Source organism: Pteronotus mesoamericanus, unplaced genomic scaffold (genome assembly GCF_021234165.1).
Source record: "Pteronotus mesoamericanus isolate MK-2021 breed Mesoamerican mustached bat unplaced genomic scaffold, CSHL_Meso_final contig_164, whole genome shotgun sequence".
Taxonomy (NCBI): Eukaryota; Metazoa; Chordata; class Mammalia; order Chiroptera; family Mormoopidae; genus Pteronotus; species Pteronotus mesoamericanus.
This window is the reverse complement of record NW_026555065.1, coordinates 1,317,929-1,335,627: the sequence shown is the minus strand read 5'-3', so window position 1 is coordinate 1,335,627 and position 17,699 is coordinate 1,317,929. Positions and strand designations below refer to the sequence as shown.

Here is a 17,699-nt window from a genome sequence, read left to right as displayed (position 1 = left end):
GGACAACTAGTGTTCAGCTCCCAGTTGCATTATTTACTTGCTGTGTGTCACTGGGAAATTCACTCAAGTTCGCTGACCCTCCGTTTTCTTCCCTGTCACTTGGAGATGGGGTGGGGAGTAACTCCTGCTTTACCTATCTTAGGGGGCTGCTGTGAGGACTGACTGAGATATTATATGTACAGTGCTTTTTAAGTGTAGGGTTTTTAAAGAGCTGCTGTATTAAATACGGCATTATTTACATCCAAGCTGCCCAAGAGCGATCGGTGGCAGCTAGCAGGCAGCGGGTTGGCCCAGGTTTGGGGACTGACCAGGGGCCCTCCCAGGTTGGGGCAGTTAGGGACAGGGCTTGGTGGGAGATTCAGTGTGGGGAGGGGCAGAACAGGGCCCACGAGACGTGTGCTGGGAGGGAGAAGGGGCAGGCAAGGCCCTGACCTGCCCGCTGTGAGCTGGATCTCCAGGTGGTGCAGGAAGACGGATTTGCTGAACTCGAAATCTAGACGGAAGGCCACCTGCAAGGAAGAAGTCACTGGAGCTGGGGCGGCTGGGCACTGCTCGTGTGGGCATTGCCTGGACAAGCGCTGGCCCACCCCTCCCAGTCCCCCGCGTGCTTGGGTGAGCCCTGCTGGCTGGGAGGGGGCTGCGGGAAGGGAGCGGCTGGGCCTGGCGCTGCTGAGGAGGACACGCCCAGACGGCAGCTCCTCTGACAGGATTTCTGGACGGTGGGGCAGGCCGCCTGCCTTCCTCCTCCTGTTTTGTTTTTAACTATAGGCAACTAGAAGGCAGCAAGTTCACCTTCGGATTCTTCCTGCAGGATTTTCGCAGGGAGGGCTTGCTGGCGGGAAGGAGAGCTGGCTGTCACTGTGCAGCCGAGTGCGTGGGGGCTGGACACGAGAGGAAAGAGGCCCTCCCAGGCCTTGTTCTCGTGGGTGATGGGAGGTGAGGCCTGAAGAAGGACGATGGCTGCCCAGGGGCCGCCCAGCAGGTTAATAACCCCTCCTGCCCCTCTGAGGGCTGCCTGTGTCCTCTGCCCAGGAGTGGGCCTGGGGCATCTGGGGTCTGACCCTCCTGGAGTTTCCCCAGAAGACGTGGGGCCAGGGTAGGGGTGGGGTGGGAAGCCTGTGCCCTGTGCTGCCCCCGGGGCTCCACTGCAGAGCCCCTGGGTCGTCAGAGCTGCACCCTGAACCACAACCTTGACTTGCGCTCCCCTGGGAGGTTCCTTGAGCCCTCATCCCCCTGCCACCAGGCCTCCTCCTGGTCCCCAGCCTGGCAGACCTGCTCTCTGGCTGGCTCCTGCCTAAGCTCCCCTCTGTCTGGTCCCTGCTTTACAGGAAGCGTGGCCTCAGTCAGGTCTTCTCTTGCTCCAGAATCTTCAGTGGCTGCTCACTGCCCAGGGGGCACGGGCAAATGCCCCTGCCATCCGGAGTCTCCCTTTTCCCTCAGATTTGCTTCTCCCTTCACTTCATGCCGCTTACGCTCTTGTCAAATGCACTTTTATGCACGTGGTAGGTGCTTGAGAAACGGTAATTTTTCTCCCCATTCATGGTTCAATGTCAGAGGCTGGACATCTAGTTTAAAAGAGCCTAGAGGACAGTGGGATAAGGGGACGAGAGTGGGGGGCGGCGGGAGTGGTAGGACTGCCCCGAGGGGCGGGGGAGGGGCCCGGGGCTCTCGCGGGGAGGGCTGCCCGCTGCCCTGGGGCTGGCTGGCTGGTGAGAGCGCTTGAACCTCTAGGCACAGGAGAAAAAGCTTCAAACCCACCCTCAGGCCTCCCCATCCCTCCCGTCTGCCCACTCATTTCTCTTGCCTCCCTGGGCCTCCCAGTACCCACCCTGGTCCCTCCCCAAACTGCCCCCAGCCCCAACCTTGGCCTTGGCCCGGAAGAAGGGGTAGCTGACATTGCAGACTTTCTTGTGGAGTCTCTTCTCCTCGTTCACACACTCAATGCTGCCGTCGGAGTCGTCCTGTGGGGGGAGGGGGGGCACGGGGCAGCAGTTCGGTGGGGCCTGAGACCCGGGTGTGGGGGCCACCCTCACCCTCCACTGCCCACCCCGGAGCTGCAGCAGAGGCCTTCTGAGGCTGGGGCCGCAGGGGCCCTGGGGGCTCAGGAGTGGCCGCGATGGGGGACCCGCTCAGGGCTGCTGGGTTGCGGAGCGGTCAGGCACTCCCGCCCATGCCGTCCCTTCCCCTCCGTACCAGCCCGGACACAGCACTCATCGTCTCGCTTACAGCCGGGGACACTGAGGCCCAGAGACAGGAAGCAACGAGCTCAGACCCCCCCGGAAGTGGCTTCGAAGGCTCCCCAGACTGGCTCTTCTGCCTCCCTCTGGCTTTGCAGCCCTTTAATTGACCACATGTCTTTCCATCAGGATTGAAAAGGATCTCTTTGAGCCAAGAAATGAGGCTTTTGCGGTCTTGTACGACTTTGTAATCCAGGATCCCCGTGGGCAGGCGGGCAGGTGGGCAGGCTGTGGGCTGACCCCCGGTGGGTAAGTGTGGGGGGTTTTTCTGAGGCCCTATTCTGCCTCCCCCAGCGCAGGGCTGCTCCCCTGTCAGGAGGCCCCCTGAGCCCCTGCTACCGCCAGGCTTGCAGGCAGCGAGTGCTGCTTTCTCTCCTTTTCCTGTGGCTCCGTCCCTCGAAACTCTCCCACCAGTGTCTGGTTCCAGGCTCTGAACAGCAGGTCACCCACGGGCAGGACATCGAGAAAAGGCTGACCGAGGTTAGGGGAAAATGCTGCCAGGCTCCCCAGTGTGACTGGGGCCCTGCTGGGTTAGCGGAGTGTCCCTTGAGCACAGGTCCAGAGGGAAGGGGCTCACACACTGGATTCCAGCTGGATGCTGCTGGCTGACTGTGGACTCATTTGCATGGGTCTCATTTTGCTCAGGTGTTAAATGGGAATGATAATACCTATTGCATTTAATTGTTCTGTGGATTAAATGATACAACGCATGTAAATGCAGGGCCTTGTTCAATGCCCAGACTTGTGTAATCACCCCATGCACGGCAGCTATCACTATGGGGGTTATTTGTACCTGTCATTGGCTCTGCACTGTTGGGCACAGCCTGGGCACGTACATGTGTGAATGTAGAGGTATGTCTGTGTAGACTGTGTGTGTGGGGGGGTCTGCACGTGGGTACATGTGTGTACGTGCACCCAGTTGCATACATACCTAGTATGTATGTTCCCTTGGATGTATATGTATGTATAGGTTTGTATGTTTTTGCATGTGTGTGTACAAAGTGTGTGTGATAGACTAACACATCGGTACTTGGCTGAGGGGGTGTTTCCTCTACTACAGCTTCCCTTGCCCGGATGGTGGGGAGGGGTGGGGGCAGACAGCGGAGGGGCGTGCTAATCTCCAAGCTGTGAGCATCTTCTGGGCTGGGGACAGATGGGCAGCATCTGTGAAGGAGCCGGGCTGCAGGCCAGCCCTACCCACGACCTGCTGTGCGTGCGGACACAGCGCTTTACAGAACACATTTCCCACTTCTCTTTCCCTTCAATCACTTTCAGAGCCCTTCTGTGCCACAGAGACGAAATCCCATGATTCCTTCCTTCTGGGGCTGTGAAGAGGCACAGGGCTGCAAAATCTGGGCCAGGGGAACAGGAAAAAGTGGCTGCATGTTTGGGGCCCAGTTTCCCCTAAACACCTCACATCCGGACAGATACAAAATATATGGGCAGGAGAGGGCCGGGAAAGGCCATCGGATGGGCCCCTCATGGTCACTCAGGGTTGCGGGGGAAGGTTGGGTGGGGGCCCAGAACTGTGCCTGACAGAGGAACTGAGCACAGGGGCGGTGCTGGGCAGTGGCTCGGCAGTGGAGGTGAGGACAGAAGGGTACTGACCCCGGTCCCCGCCCTCCACCCTGGGCTCCACGTGGCTACTTGGAGATTCGTGAGAGCAGAGACTATGTCTGAGGGGACCAGGGACCCTCACCCCCACCAGCATCCACACACGACAACAATATCTTAGTTTAAATCAACAAACATGTCTTGAATGTTTTCTATGTTCCATCCCTGGCTTGGCCCTGGGGGCAGATGTGGCCAAGACAAGGCACTTGCGCCCCAAGAGTTCAGGGCTACAACAGGGCAGCGTTCAGACACTGGTGATCTTCTTGGATCCCACACAGGGCTGTGCCAGAGAGCTAGGCGGGGCCTTTCGGAAGGTATCGCATAGAGCATGACATGAGGACTAAGCCCTTGTCCTGACGTGCAGGCTCAGGAGCCAGCTGCTGGGTGTGAATCCCACTCACCTATTTACTAGCTGTGTGGTCCTCTTCAGACCTTTTAACCCCTCTCTGTACCTTAACTTTCTCCTCTGAAAAACAGGGATACTTCTACCACTGCCATCTCCACCTCCATCACCGTCTCCACCACCATCACCACCACCTCCACCTCCATCACCTGAACCACCATCACCACCACCTTCACCACCACCACCTCCACCTCCACCACCATCAACATCACCTCCACCACCTCCCTCAATATTACCACCACCACCAACTCCGCAGCCACCACCACCAATTACCACCATCACCACCACTACAGTCATCATTACTAAGAGGCAAGCACAGTACCTGGGCATTGTAAGTGGTTACTAAGGAGGGGGCATAGGAGGGAGGGAGTCCCAGGCAGGGCCTTGCTGTGCTGGGGAACAGCGTGGCTGGTGGGGCTAAGGGTGTGGAGGTGAGTGCAGAAGTGGCAGACGGCGGGTGGGGAGGCAGGGAAGGGCTTTGTATTCCATAATAAGGAGTTTGAAATTTATCATGAAAGCAACTGGGAATGATGGGAGGTTTTAATGTGGGAATAACTTCTTCTGATTCTTGTTGGAAGGCTCCTTCCGAGAAAACCTGGAGGATAAACTGCAGGCAGAAGGTGTGTATGTGCTGGTGTGCACACACTTGGGGGGTGTGTATGTGTATGTGTGTGTGCGTGCTTGTGCATGTCTGTGTGTGTGAGGGCCGAGGGCCAAGGACACAGGCTGAAGGACCTTTCGCCCATGTTCCTGAAGGGCTCAGACTCCCCTCTATCGGTGGTTCTCCGCCCGGGCAGCACACTGGCTTTGCCTGGGCAGCTGTGAAAGCACAGCGATCCAGGCCCCGCCCCAGAATAGGCCACTGGGGGTTTTTGGGAGAAGCCTGGACACAGGTGATCCTGACATGCAACCAGCCGGGCGCCTGCCTGCACCCTCCTCTCCCGCCTCTGCCCTTCGCCTCAGGCAGGACGTGCAGGTCACCATGGTCTTACCTTCTGGATCAAGCTGGCAAACTGCAGGTTTGCCGACTGTGAAATGTTTAGGACTGTGCCATAGGCATTTTCGCCCCTGTTCTCCAGCATGGCCTCCACTGCCACCCGCCGGCGCGTGCTCTCTACGATGAAAACCGTGGTGTCAAAGGACAGCGTGTATGCGGAGCAGTCCTGCGCAGGCTTCCTCAGCACCCTCTGGCAGTACTCCCTGCAGGAAGGAGACCACCAGGGATCAGGCCGATGGAAGGGCAATGCAGGGCAGAGTACTCATGTATTGCCTCTCTACTCAGCACGTTTCCCTTCGGGCTTTGGCTGCCAGGAAGCTCAGAGCTAAATGTAGAGACAATTCCGATTATTAGCCTAGGCGCTTGGAATATTTGCTTCTTCGTCCTTCTACGAGGTTTGAATGGGCTATTTCTATTTATTGTATATGTCATGGTATATCATGGTGTATATATCTTCTGTCTAAACTCTAAATCACCTCATAGTTGTTTAAAAATGGAGCAGAAATTATTGGAAAATATATTACATAAATTTAAAATAGGGTACGGTTCCTTGTGTTTCCTCGTATGCTAGTTTGTTTCTTCCAGGGGATTTGTGGGCACACTCTGCTAGTCTCCTTAGCATAGGACTCAAGTGGGCAGTCAATGAATCTTAAAGGTCACCTCATCTGGGGATTGGAGGAGGAGGGCCTGGATCTCCAGGCCCCGGGCCTCTACCTTTCATCAGTTTTATAGCACGGGGTCCAAAGAAAGGATTCCTTTTTCTAAACAGAGTTGGAAGACCTTGGTTTGGACTAGGAGTATTCATTTTCCAGAGTAGGTAACTGAGGCTTAGAGGACAAAGAGACTTGCGTGAAGTCACACAGGAGTTAGAGGCAGAGCCTGGATTAGACTCAGGCTCCAAATTTAGTGTTTAAGCTGCGCTGCTTACGAGAAGGATGTGCAGGAGATAATCCAGGGCCCTGGGAGCCTCAGCTCCACGATCAGGGAAGGAAGTCAGGGTAGGGGCAGGAGGAGCCAAACTCACATAGCTGTGGGAAGGTCACTGCGGGCATCCAGCAGGAGGTCAGGGACACAGTGCTCGTCCTCATTGCAGCCATTCCAGAAGGGAACCTGGGCCAGGGAGAGCCAGGGGTGGGTGGCTGGACAGGAAACCCACAGCCTGGAGTCCCCATCTTTGCTGCGGGCCCTCCCTTGCCCCCCTAGCACATCAGCTCCTCTACTGCACTACACATGGGCGTTGTCTTTTCCGCCCCTTTCATGGACACCGCACTGCTGTGTCTCATGCTTTTGCATAGATGTTAACTCCTTTAAAACATGGCTCAAAACTCAAGTTCTCCTGGTTCCCTTTCAGTTTTTAACTGAGCTGGTAGCACAGCATACCCACTTACTCAGCACAGCAGTTCCAGTGAAAATTTACTGACCATTGACGGTGTAGGGGGCCACGTGTTTGATACTACGGCTATAGAATGAGGAAGACACAGCTTCTGCTCTCAGCTCGTGGGGAAGATGGGTGTGTGAGCAAATAATTATAGTGTGAAATGTGCAAAAAAATAGAAATCTGCATGACAAATAGGAGAGGCAGAGAAGAGGAAACAGTTATTTTGCCCTGTAGATGGTCAGAGGAAGCTTCAGGGAAGCTCAGGGAAGTGCTGAAGGATGAGCCGGTGAGCTGGATGGACCAGAGAGCGAGGGAAGTCCCGGAGCGAGGACGAGTCTGTGCACAGGTCCTGAGCCATGAAGTAGCACGGTGATTCTGGGAAACAGTGGGTAATTTGGTGTTGCTATAGGAAGGGGTGGAGGAGATGGGGAGATGGGCAGGGGCCTAGGGGTCATGCCTTGCAAGTGATAGGAACCACTGATCGCTTTTGACACGGGGTTGTCCTGCTAGATCTGTCTACTGAAGGCTCCTTCTGGCTTCCGTGGGTGGATGGACTTGAAGAGTGAGGGCTAGAGGCAGGCAGACCATTGAGAAGGCCACTGAACGGTTCACGAAGGGGTGATGTGACTGGTGACAGGGTGGCAGTGGGTGTGGAGAGGAGAAAACAGGTCAGGGGCCTCAGAGGTGGGGTCGGCAAGTCCTGCGGTTCCTTGGGGCTAAGGGAGGAAAGGGCCCAGGATGTTGGCTGAGTTTCTCTTTCAGCGTCTGGAGGGAGGGCCGCATCGTTCGTTCATGAGAGGAGGGGTTAAGCGGAAGGGGCATGTTCAGGCAGCTGGGTACTCAAGCCTGGAGCTGAGGAGCAGCAACTGTCACTACCAAGAACACAGCCCAAACGCAGGGGATGGGAAACAGGTGTCACAAAGGCCACACATATCTTAAATTCATTAACTTTTCTCAAAGGTGAGCTCCCTAGCCTTTACTGAGATCGGCTTGCTCGTAACTGAGACACACCGCCATCGAGCCCGCCCCCGGAGCTTCCCAACCACAGGGTGCGTTTGTGCTAGAAGCAGGCACGCTGTAATAACGCCAGGGAAAGGCGACAGCAGAGCCATGTAAAGTAGGGCAGAGAGAGGTCATCCCATGAAGGGACATGGTTCAAGACCCTTTGGCCGCCTCAGGGGCTTCACTGTATTCTAATAACCATGTCATTTTGGTGATTTCAAGTCTCCAATAAAATACCTCCCACCTTTGCCCAGCATACTCTAGGAAGTGTGAAAACTACATAATAACCTTTGGGAAAATTTCTATCCAGTTCATTAAAAGGAATAATTTAATGCAATGAGCAGTTTTTATACTCCATTATATGGAATGGCTCATTCCCCCAAGAGGTGAGATATTACTGCACTAGAACAGTGTTGGGCATTTAATAGATGCTGAATATGAATTTGTGTAAGAGTGATGGGAAGGATGTTTCTAATTTGCTGGGGGCTAGAAATCCAGATTAACAGGCTTTCTAGAAGTTTAGCTGCTACTCAAAGCCATCAATGGTATGGCCCAGACTGTCCTTTTCAGCTTGTTCTCACCTCTTCCTCACACACCCCTCACTTGGCTGTGTCCCACGCTGCTCCCGAGCGAAGCCCGTCCTCCCCACCTCTGCCTGTCTGACTTCTGTCTATGCTTTAAGGTCCAGCTGAAAGCCACCTCCCCTGTGAAGTCCGCTGCCCCATCATCTGATTGCTCCATTACACTTCCTCTGAGCTCTTTGACCTGGCCCACGGCCCTGTCGCCCCCTTGCATTGGGATCACCAGCATCAGAGCAGAGTGCCCTGCACGTTAATCTGCATCATGTGCTTCCACCTGTGTGTAGAACGAACGACACGCACTCACCTATTCATTTGCTGCCACGGCTTTGTAACAACTGTGGTGGGGAAAACCAGTAAGGACTTAGTGCAGCCAGCCCTTCCCCTCTCCTGGCTGTGCCAGTCCATTTCCCTCCCTCTCTCTTGAGCTGCATTTTAAGGCAGCCTCTCCTGTGTTTGTGACTCAGAGTCAGGGAGAAAGTGGAAGGGAGGGTGCGAAGGTTGAGGGTTGGGTGGTGGAGTGTGGAGGTCCGGGAAGAGGTGGGGCGCCACGGAGGGGCTGTGGGCGGGGGCTGATGGGGTGAATGGGAGCAGAGAGGGGATTTTCAAAAGTGTTGCTGTTTGAGTCCTTTCATGTTGGAGAAGTACAGGTAAGAATGTGAGTATTTGAAGTTTTGCTTGCCAGCTGGATTCTATAGAGCAATTCTCAGACACCGTAACCCCCCAGGCCACAGTCTTCGAAGCTTTGTGGTATATTTTGGAGTTGTTCGCTAAATCCTGAGGGTTCAGGTATGAGAAACCCCATTTTACACATTTTGCTGCTCTCCCAGGCCAGCCCTGACAGAGTGGCTAGCTGCCGGACATTTTCTCTGAGTGGGATGTACCAGGAGTGGCAGATGTGAGGAGCATCTGGTGTCAGATTTCAGAAAACGCCGATTGCTCCGATTGCTCCTCGAACCAGGCATTAGAGAATGGGGTGGAGGGTGAGGCCCGGGCCAAGGGTGGGGCTAAAGCCACCTGTTTTGGGGAAGACTGTTAATAAGTCAGTAATTCAACACACCACTGACCAGGCTCTCTCAGGCCTCCAGGGTCCTCATCTGTAAATGAGGTGGGCGACTGAGGTCTAAGCCCCCCTGGTCCTGTGGGTCTCAGGTCCTGTGATCCCCTGAGTGCTCACCCTGTGTCGGGATACAGGGAACCCTCCAAAAGGAGAAGGTCCATACCCTCAAAAAGTTGTTCAGCACAGGTCACGAGGGACGAGGGAAGGAGGCGGGAAGGTGTGCTGGGGAAAGGGCGACTCTGTACCTGTCACATTCAGGCCTGGGCTTCGGGGCGGAGGTGGGCGTGGGGCAGGGTGTGCCCCCGAGTTGTGCGCCCTGCCTGCCAGGACGTACCGAGACTCTGAGGGACGTGGGCCAGCCGTCGTCCAGCACGGGGCCGTGGTCGGGGTCCTCCAGGGAATACTCGACTGAGAAGGTCACTGGTTTCACGTAGTCAGCGGTGTCCTGTGTGGGAGGAGATGAGGGTGGGTGCGGGAACACCCGTTTCTGGGCCAGCACCACCGAGAGAGGACTTCACTGCCCTAATCCAGGAGGGCTGCCCTGTCTGCCCTCAGCATGAGTCCGGGATACAGGAGCTGCCAGGTGGGGGGCGGGCACTGGAGAGTCCCCTGGAAAGGACCCGGGGCTTGGCATAGGACAACCTGACTGCTCGAATGTTTCACTAAGCTCCTGCTCACGCTTCAAGGCCGGGCACCCGTCTCGCCCGTACCTAGGCCTCCAAGAAGCTAGGCACCAGCCATCCCCACATCCTGTCCTGCCTTGCCACGGCCACTTCCACGTGGCATTCCAACTCTGATTGTGTGTCGGTCTCCCTCTGTCAGAAGCCTCTTGGCACAGTCCTAGCACTGTGACGGGGCTTAATAATTGTGTTAAATCCATAGAGGAAAAACCTGTGACCAGTAAGGGGTGATTCAGGTTGGACCTATGTATAAGAAATGGTAAGAGGGGATGCGTAGAGCTGCCTAAACAGTCTCCCCCAGGGAACCCAAGTCCCAGTGTGAGTGGCCTCTTTGTATTAAGGCAGTGGCTCTCAAACTTGATCTTGCACCAGAATCCCCAGGGGTCGGGGGAAGGCCATTAAAACACTGAGTTCCACCTCCAGAGTTTCTGATTCAGTAGGTCTAAGATGGGGCTTGAAAAATATGCATTTCTAACAAGCTCCCAGGTGATGGGGGTGTGGCTGGTCCAAGGACAACGCTTGGAGAACAAGTGTATCAACACATCAGAAGAGGCGCCGTATTAACAGACGTGAGGACTTCTTACCGCTGCTAGCTTTTCTGACTTTGCCTGTTGCATCCTGGGGCCAGGACGCTCTGAGTGTCCCCTGCTGGTGTTCCTGAGGCTGGAGCTGTGGCCCAGGCCCTTGAAGTTTCTGGATGAAGTGAACTTCTCATGCTCTTCTTCATCCACTGGTCCTCCCTCTCTGCCAGGTTGGCCGCTCTCTGCCCCTCCGCCCAGCTCATCCTCACCACTGGCCTGCCAGACCTCCTCTTCATTTTTAATTGATGCCCACTTATTCTTTCTTCCAAGCCATGGTCCCTGCTGGCTGACCCTGTTCTTTCTGCTAGACCTCAGCGAGCACCACCTCCCTCCTCACACTTCACCCCCTGCTGAAGAATTTGGGCCCTTGACAGATGCGGGAGAAGGAATTTGGGAGGAGGGTACCGTCAGGTGGTAGGTTGTAACTTTTTCTCTGGGGCCTGAGTACGGGGTGGCCGTGGCCCAGGACCCTGCCCGCTGGCTGGCCTCCTGAGGTCTGCTGGCACCAGCTGGGCTCTCCAACTCTCCCATGGCAGCACCCCCTCCAGCTCTGTGTCCCCTTCCTGTAGGAGCTTGGGTTCTGCTAGTGGGGCTGCTGGGCATCAGGCTCACCAGGACATGGAAGCTGATCCGATCGCAGTGTTCCTGGCTGGAGGAGAGCAGGACAGCCCTGTTTGTGTATCGGTCCCCGCCTTCATCTAGATGGGCTCGTGGTGTGTACCGCCTCTCGTCCATCGTGGCATTGTATCTGATGCCTAGAGGAGGGAGAGGACAAGACCATGAAGGTGAAGTCACGTTTCCATTCAAGACTGTTTGCCTCTCATTTAAAAAGGCCTCTGAAAAGTCAGCCCCTTCCAGGAAGCCATCCAGGCTGGTCAGGAAAGAGCTGCTCATCTGTCCTTAGGAGACCCAGTGTGGGCATGAAACTCCCAGGCAGAGAGCAAGCAATGCAGTGAAAAAGAAGAAAAGAGAGAAACTGAAACAAAGAGGGAGGCAGGAGGAGCAGGAAGGGAGATGGGGCTGACAGTGAGGGGAAAGAGAGGAAGAAATGGAGGGAAAAGTGAACGTGGTAGAAGAGGCGAGAAGACAGGACAAGGGGTGGTACACGTTTGAGCCCCTCCTGGAGTCAACACAACTTCCCACCTCTCTCCTTTCCTCTTCCCAACTCTCACCCTTGGCTCTGGGATCCCATCATGTCTGGTTCCAAGGCTCCGCATGTGTCAGGTCCCATTATACTAACGAGGGCTGGCCAGCTCTCACCAGCTTCCCACCAATTCCTCAAACTTAAGACTCTGTTCTGGGGTTAAAGGCCTACAGCCTCCTCCCTTTCAAACAGGCTGATCTTGTGTTGATTCCAGGAAAGGCGCAGTCCCTTCTCCTGTAACCCAGCTAGTCCTCTGGGTACGCCAGGTCCTTGCATCTTTCTCCTTTTGTAGGTAGATGTTGAAAGAAGGGCACAGTCACCCAGGCCTGACTTTGTTCTCATCTCCCCTGGACATCCGTTTCTTCTTCTTCTGGTTGGCCCTGCTCCTTGGTTGGGAAGCTCTCTGTAGTCCCCATTTCCTGCACAGGCCCAGCCGGGTCCCAGCTGGGTCCTAAAACCTGAAGTTGTCACTTCCTAGAGCTGCCCGGTCCCAAGGCTGCCATGAGCAGGTGTCTGACCCCAGCCTTGACTACAAGTGAAGTGATGGACCCTCGGAAGGAAACTGCCCTCCTACAGACTCATACCTATTTTGAAGAGTGACCACCGCTACCTGGGTCTTCATCCTCCTGATCGCCTGGTTTCCAGCACCACCTCCTGGGTCTGACTCTTTCTCTGCATCCGGGCTGACTTAATGGCTCTCACACCCCAGTTTACTCCACTGCTCCCAGTCCCCTGTTGGAATCCAAACTGTACCCCAACTATTTCCTTCTCCTGACCTTGCCCTCGGTCACCATGTCTCACTGCCGTCCTTGCTCTGGCACGATATCCCCTCTCTGTCCCTTGGAATTAGAGCACCACGTGGACATCCAGCAGTCAACAAAGGTGGCTCTGGGTGTGACCTGGCACTTAAAACATGGTAATCCTGAAGTCCCCGGGGGAGAGAGAGGGGCCCAGTTTACCGACTGTCGCTGTTTGGAAATGGTGTGCCAGGAAGACGGGTGTGAAGCAGAGGAAGGCGGCCAGGCAGGTGGCATCTCTGCCGCTGCGTTTGCAATCCCTGTGGAAGATGTTGATCTTGGACGGCTCAAAGTGGAGGCTGGCATTGATCTGAACCACAGGGCGGGACCTGGAGAAGAAAGGCATGTCACTGGGGCGGGGTAAACCCAAGGCGGCCCCACTGGGACCTGAGGGAAAGGGGAGGGCCAGATGGGAGTGGAATCTTCAAGACCAAGACTGGAGGGTGAGGCAGGCTGTGGGGATGGGGGTGCAGAGGAGCCCCAGTTGTTGAAGGACTGGGCAAAATGTGTACAGGTGATGAGGGATGGGCTCAGCAACCTCCTTGGCCCTCCTTGGCCCCCGAGGTAGCCCTTCCTTATTTTCTTTGCTGGAGGTTATACTGACTTCCTTTTGCCTCCTCATCAGTTTTAGATCAGTGGTTCCCAACCAGGGTAAACACTAGGCTAATCTGGAGAGTTTAAAAAAAATCTTGGTGCACAAGTTGCACTCCAGGTCAAATTAAATAAGAGTCTTTGTAAACATGCCTTAAAGCTGTGCTTCTATATTTTAATACATTGGCGCATCTCCTGGGGATCTGTAAAAATGCAGATCCCGACCTCATAGGGGGGCACAGATGCTGCATTTCTAGCAAGCTCCAGGGTGATGCTGCTACTCTTGGTCCCTGGACCAGACTTGGAAGAGCTTGGGGTTGAGGCTCCCCAGGGGATTCCAGGGTGCAGCCATAGTAGGGAACCACTCCCTGTACCAGAGATTCTGTCCCCATGCACCCGACACTACCCATCCAGGCAGCCAAAGAAATGTAAACTTACTCTTCTATTGGTCTTAGTCAAACATATTCAGGGAAGGAAATGTGTTGCCTTTCCCCATGCATTTGTATAAAAAGAAATGAGTATAGTGTGATTTAGATGCTTCAAATTTCCAGCGTGATTGTCTCTGCTAATACTCGGAGACATGGTGATAGAGGACTGTGGAGTGAAAAGGGTGAATTTGAGTCTTGGCTCCATTGGGAACCTGGGTAGGTCACATGACCTCTCTCATGGGAATTATAAGAATCAAAGCAGGAAAGTGAGACAGTGTACAATGCTGTGTAAATGTAATAGCTTATATCAGTAGTTCTTAAGTTCTGCTATCCATTGGTAACAAACACATGTGGAGTCTTTAAAAACTACCACCTCCTGGCCCCTCCCCCAGAAATTCTGCTTCAAGTGGTTTGGGCAAAGCCCTGGCAGTGAGAGTTTTAAAAGCTCCCCAGGTGACCCTAATGGGCGGTCATTCCCGCGTGAGATCCATGGGATTGGACCAGATAGTCTCCCCAGTGGGCTCTGCCCACAAGTTCGTCACTACTCAGGGCTTTGACAGAAAGCAATCTCTGTATTAGATATCTTCCTTCCTGCAAGTGGAGAAGGGAGATCTGTTCCTTTAAGTAGCTGGAAAGGCTGAAGTTGAAAAAAATGCCTAAGTAGCCAGGACTTTTAGGGTAAATTCTAAGAGAGGCTTTTTGACACTAAATGCTTGAAAATCTTAGAACTCCCTTGAGAAGAGGGATTGGGATTTCAGAATAATTTACAGTCATTCCATACAAAGGAGATTTGTAATCATGATGGGATAAGAACAGGGTGAATTTGGCTGACAGTGATTAAAGACAAGGGACAAAGGTCCCGAAGCATAGCTTTTAAACCCTGTATCCATCATGAGTCTCAGGAGAGCCCGAGTCAAGAAAAGCGAAGGAACCAACCACAAAATCACGGCGTTGCCAAGGCCGCCCACCGCCAGGTCGACAAGCCCATCTTCGTTGAGGTCCAGTTGCCCGTGAAGGCTGCAGCCAAAATACTGGAGGCCGGGAGCCAGCTCTGTGGCGGCAATTCTCTAGGGAGTGGAAGGAAAAAGCTGGGACCGGACATGTGAAAACAGGGTGCGGCGTGGCCACCGTATACACATGGGAACCCCGGAGGGAGCCTGTTTGAAACCATCAGGATGTTTCTCCAGCCCAAAGTTATCTCCTGTCGTGCTGGCACCTGAGATTCCTATCATTAAGTCATAATTTTGGACTCAAGTACTGTGTCTGCAAATAGTTCCCCATTAAGTGTAAATATGTTACCTGGCAGGTAACCTGGTTAGCATCTCTAACCGTGGTACATTGACTAGCTTACTAATAACATATTGAGCAAAGATAATGATCCTGAGGGGCTGGGAACTGGGATGGGTCACTTTTGAGGGGAGCAAGGTGTCCAGCATGAAGCATTTCTGGAGCAGAGCAAGCCCAGATAGGAGTTCTCCACTGTGGTCAAGTGCATGAATGCATGTGGAGGGGGTGAGGTTCGGGTCCCTGGGGCTTCGTTGTTGTTGCTGTTAGCAGGGAGAGGGTGGCCATTTTTCCTAAAGAAAAATGTCCCCATTTTACAATTTTGACACAAGGCAAGTAGGGCTAGGAGATGGGAATCCTTTCTTGGGAGAGGACACAGCAGACTATCCTGAACCAATGACCAAGCATGAGCTACAAGGACTCCAGGTCCCGGCTCCACCCATTGGCGCTACCTGCTTCGGCGTCTTTAGGAGGCCGCCTCGGAAGCCGTGGAAGATGTAGATGGCCCCTTTGTGGTTGTCCTCCAGAGGGGCTCCCACCACCACGTCGTTGTAGGAATCTTGATTGAGGTCCTGCACTGAGACGATGGAGGACCCGAATCGGGCATTCTGGTAAATGTGGGAATCCTTCAGTGTTCCGTTGTAAACAAACCAGTTCTGTAAAACCGGGGCAGGAAGAAGCTCAGGGGGGGCCTCTGACAAGGGCCCTTGGGGTCATGACCCCCTCTGGCCTGCAGCATCCTCTCTCTACCCCATCTTCCCCAGCATCCCTTCTCTGGTGACAGAAGCCCAGCAGAGGAGCTTCCTAGCCTCCCCCGCCCGGCTCAGCAGGCAGGCGCTGGCCTCTCTCGTGACCCAATTTCCCTCGCGGATACGAGCGTGAAGGCAGGGGCCAGGTGCTCCTGGGAGGCTGCCGGACCCCACACAGCCGTACCTGTCTCAGGTTGTAGACGTACACCCGGCCTCGCTCTCGGCCCTCGCTGAAGTACATGGGTGCGCCCACCAGCAGGACGTCAGTCACACCGTCACCATCGATGTCCGCCGAGGTGATCTCACTCCCGTAGTAAGAGCCTATCTGCGGCACAGGGATGGGGAGGGGGCTGTGGGGCTGGTTGCTGAAAGGCCTTGCCTTGCCAGCGCAGGGGACCAACGACAGCCTTGGCCTCGGAATGTTGGGTGCACAAATGAGGAAGTCCTTTCCTTCTCCTGCCCCTCACTCCGTCCCCTCCCAGGGAGTGGGCGTGCCCTCTCAGTTTGTCCTTCCTTCACCTCCCTTTTCTTTCTGTTGCCCATCTCCACCCCCACTCCTCTTTCTTTCTATTGTTCAGTTTTATCAATTGCCATTCATTCCGTTCATGACTGATACATTATAATGGCAAAAAATGAGCATATAAAAAAAGGTTTGAAGAATAAAAGTCACCCATTGTCCAAACATCCAAATATTATGAATGTTTTAGTGTATTTTCTTATAGTCTGTTTTCACAAGAGTGTGTGCCTTGTTTTTGTGTATATATATGGCTTTATTTTTCTAATCTGGGCTCATTTTATATATATATATATATATATATATATATATATACACACACACACACACATATACACACACATATATACATACACACATATACATATACAGTTTACAGACTGATGGGTCATGAGTATTTATTAATTCTTTTCTACTACACAATCATTGGTGATTCTATAATATTCAAAATCATGCATGTGCCAAATGTGTTTAATCAGTCCTCTATTGTTGAACATTTGCCTTGTTCAATTTCTAATGTCACAATAACTATGGGATTAGCACCTTGTGTGGCAAATTATGATTTCTTTGCAGCAGTTGAGCATTCACTGGGTTCCTCCCGCACAGTGGGTGCCAGGCTCGCCACTTCAGTGAGGGTGCCATCTGCCCACTCAATCAGAGGGTCCTCCCTGGCTCCACCCTCTACCTTACCCCTCCTTCCTGCGGTTTCCCAGTGAGTCCTGCTTGGTGTTTGTCAAACATGGCCCCAGTCCACCTACTTCCCTCCTCTGCAGCCTCTTCCCTAGGTCAGGCACCAACCAAAGGCCCTCCGCCTCCTGGCCAGCCCCTCCAACCTACCCCCATGGGCAGCCAGAGTGGCTTCCTAGCAGCTGACCATGTTGCTTCCTTGCTTCTGGGAAAAAGTTCAAACTCTCCAGTGTGACCCTGCTGGACCTGCCTGCCTCCCTCCCTCCCCAGCCTCTGGCCCCCACATCTGGCTCCCAGACACCCTCCTGCCATACCCAGTGATTTCTCTTCTCCCAAAGCCCCAGACCCTGACTGGGTTCCAGGCTTCCCTCGGCACAAACTTTTTCTTGTCACCTCTTTTCTCCTTTCTTCCCTCCCTGTGAATGTCTGCCATCCCTCAGGTCAGTCCCTCCGCAGGTGCCTCAGAGGGTGGGCACTGCACCTGCTGGGTCCTCTCCAGGCCTGGGTGCCCTGCCTGGCACACAGGAGGCACTCAGGAAACGTTTGCTGGATCAGTGAGCCACCTAAGAAAGCAAAGAAGCCCTTCCCAGGGACAGGCCTTGCCTGATATGCTTTGCAGCCTCGGGTCGGCATGTGTGAGCCTCGTGCTTCCTTAGGAGAGATCACAGTGCTCATTGTAGCGGGAAGGAACCGAGCAGAGAGTTTGAGTCACTTGTCCAAGGTTAGAAAGCTGGCCATGGCCAAACTGGGCTGGAACTTGGGTTAGTCTGTCACCCAAGCCCGTGATTCTCCCTCCCCTAGTCAGCTCTTGGCTTAGGGTGCTTTCAGAAGCATGAAGAGCTTTTTGATGAAGAGATAAAAATACAGAACAGAGAGAAAAAAAGTCATGAGCATGGGGTGGGGGAGGGAAGTGATGTGCTTGCCTAAAGTAATTAAGAGGCAGACAGCAATAAGGGGGAAGGGAGGGAGATTGTC

At 54.1% G+C, this 17,699-nt stretch overlaps 1 protein-coding gene across 1 annotated transcript in view; it reads right to left on the bottom strand.

Annotated features, from left to right (window-relative positions):
• The window catches only part of ITGA11 (integrin subunit alpha 11), a 113,086-nt gene that overhangs the window by 10,752 nt on the left and 84,635 nt on the right, over window positions 1-17,699 (bottom strand). The window contains exons 13-22 of the mRNA XM_054564223.1: window positions 15,708-15,848; window positions 15,227-15,430; window positions 14,427-14,557; window positions 12,634-12,800; window positions 11,143-11,285; window positions 9,604-9,714; window positions 6,276-6,361; window positions 5,247-5,454; window positions 1,863-1,961; window positions 433-509 (exon numbers count right to left, since the gene is read on the bottom strand). Coding sequence (XP_054420198.1) covers window positions 433-509; window positions 1,863-1,961; window positions 5,247-5,454; window positions 6,276-6,361; window positions 9,604-9,714; window positions 11,143-11,285; window positions 12,634-12,800; window positions 14,427-14,557; window positions 15,227-15,430; window positions 15,708-15,848 — 1,367 coding nt within the window. The remainder of the gene's footprint in view (window positions 1-432; window positions 510-1,862; window positions 1,962-5,246; window positions 5,455-6,275; window positions 6,362-9,603; window positions 9,715-11,142; window positions 11,286-12,633; window positions 12,801-14,426; window positions 14,558-15,226; window positions 15,431-15,707; window positions 15,849-17,699) is intronic.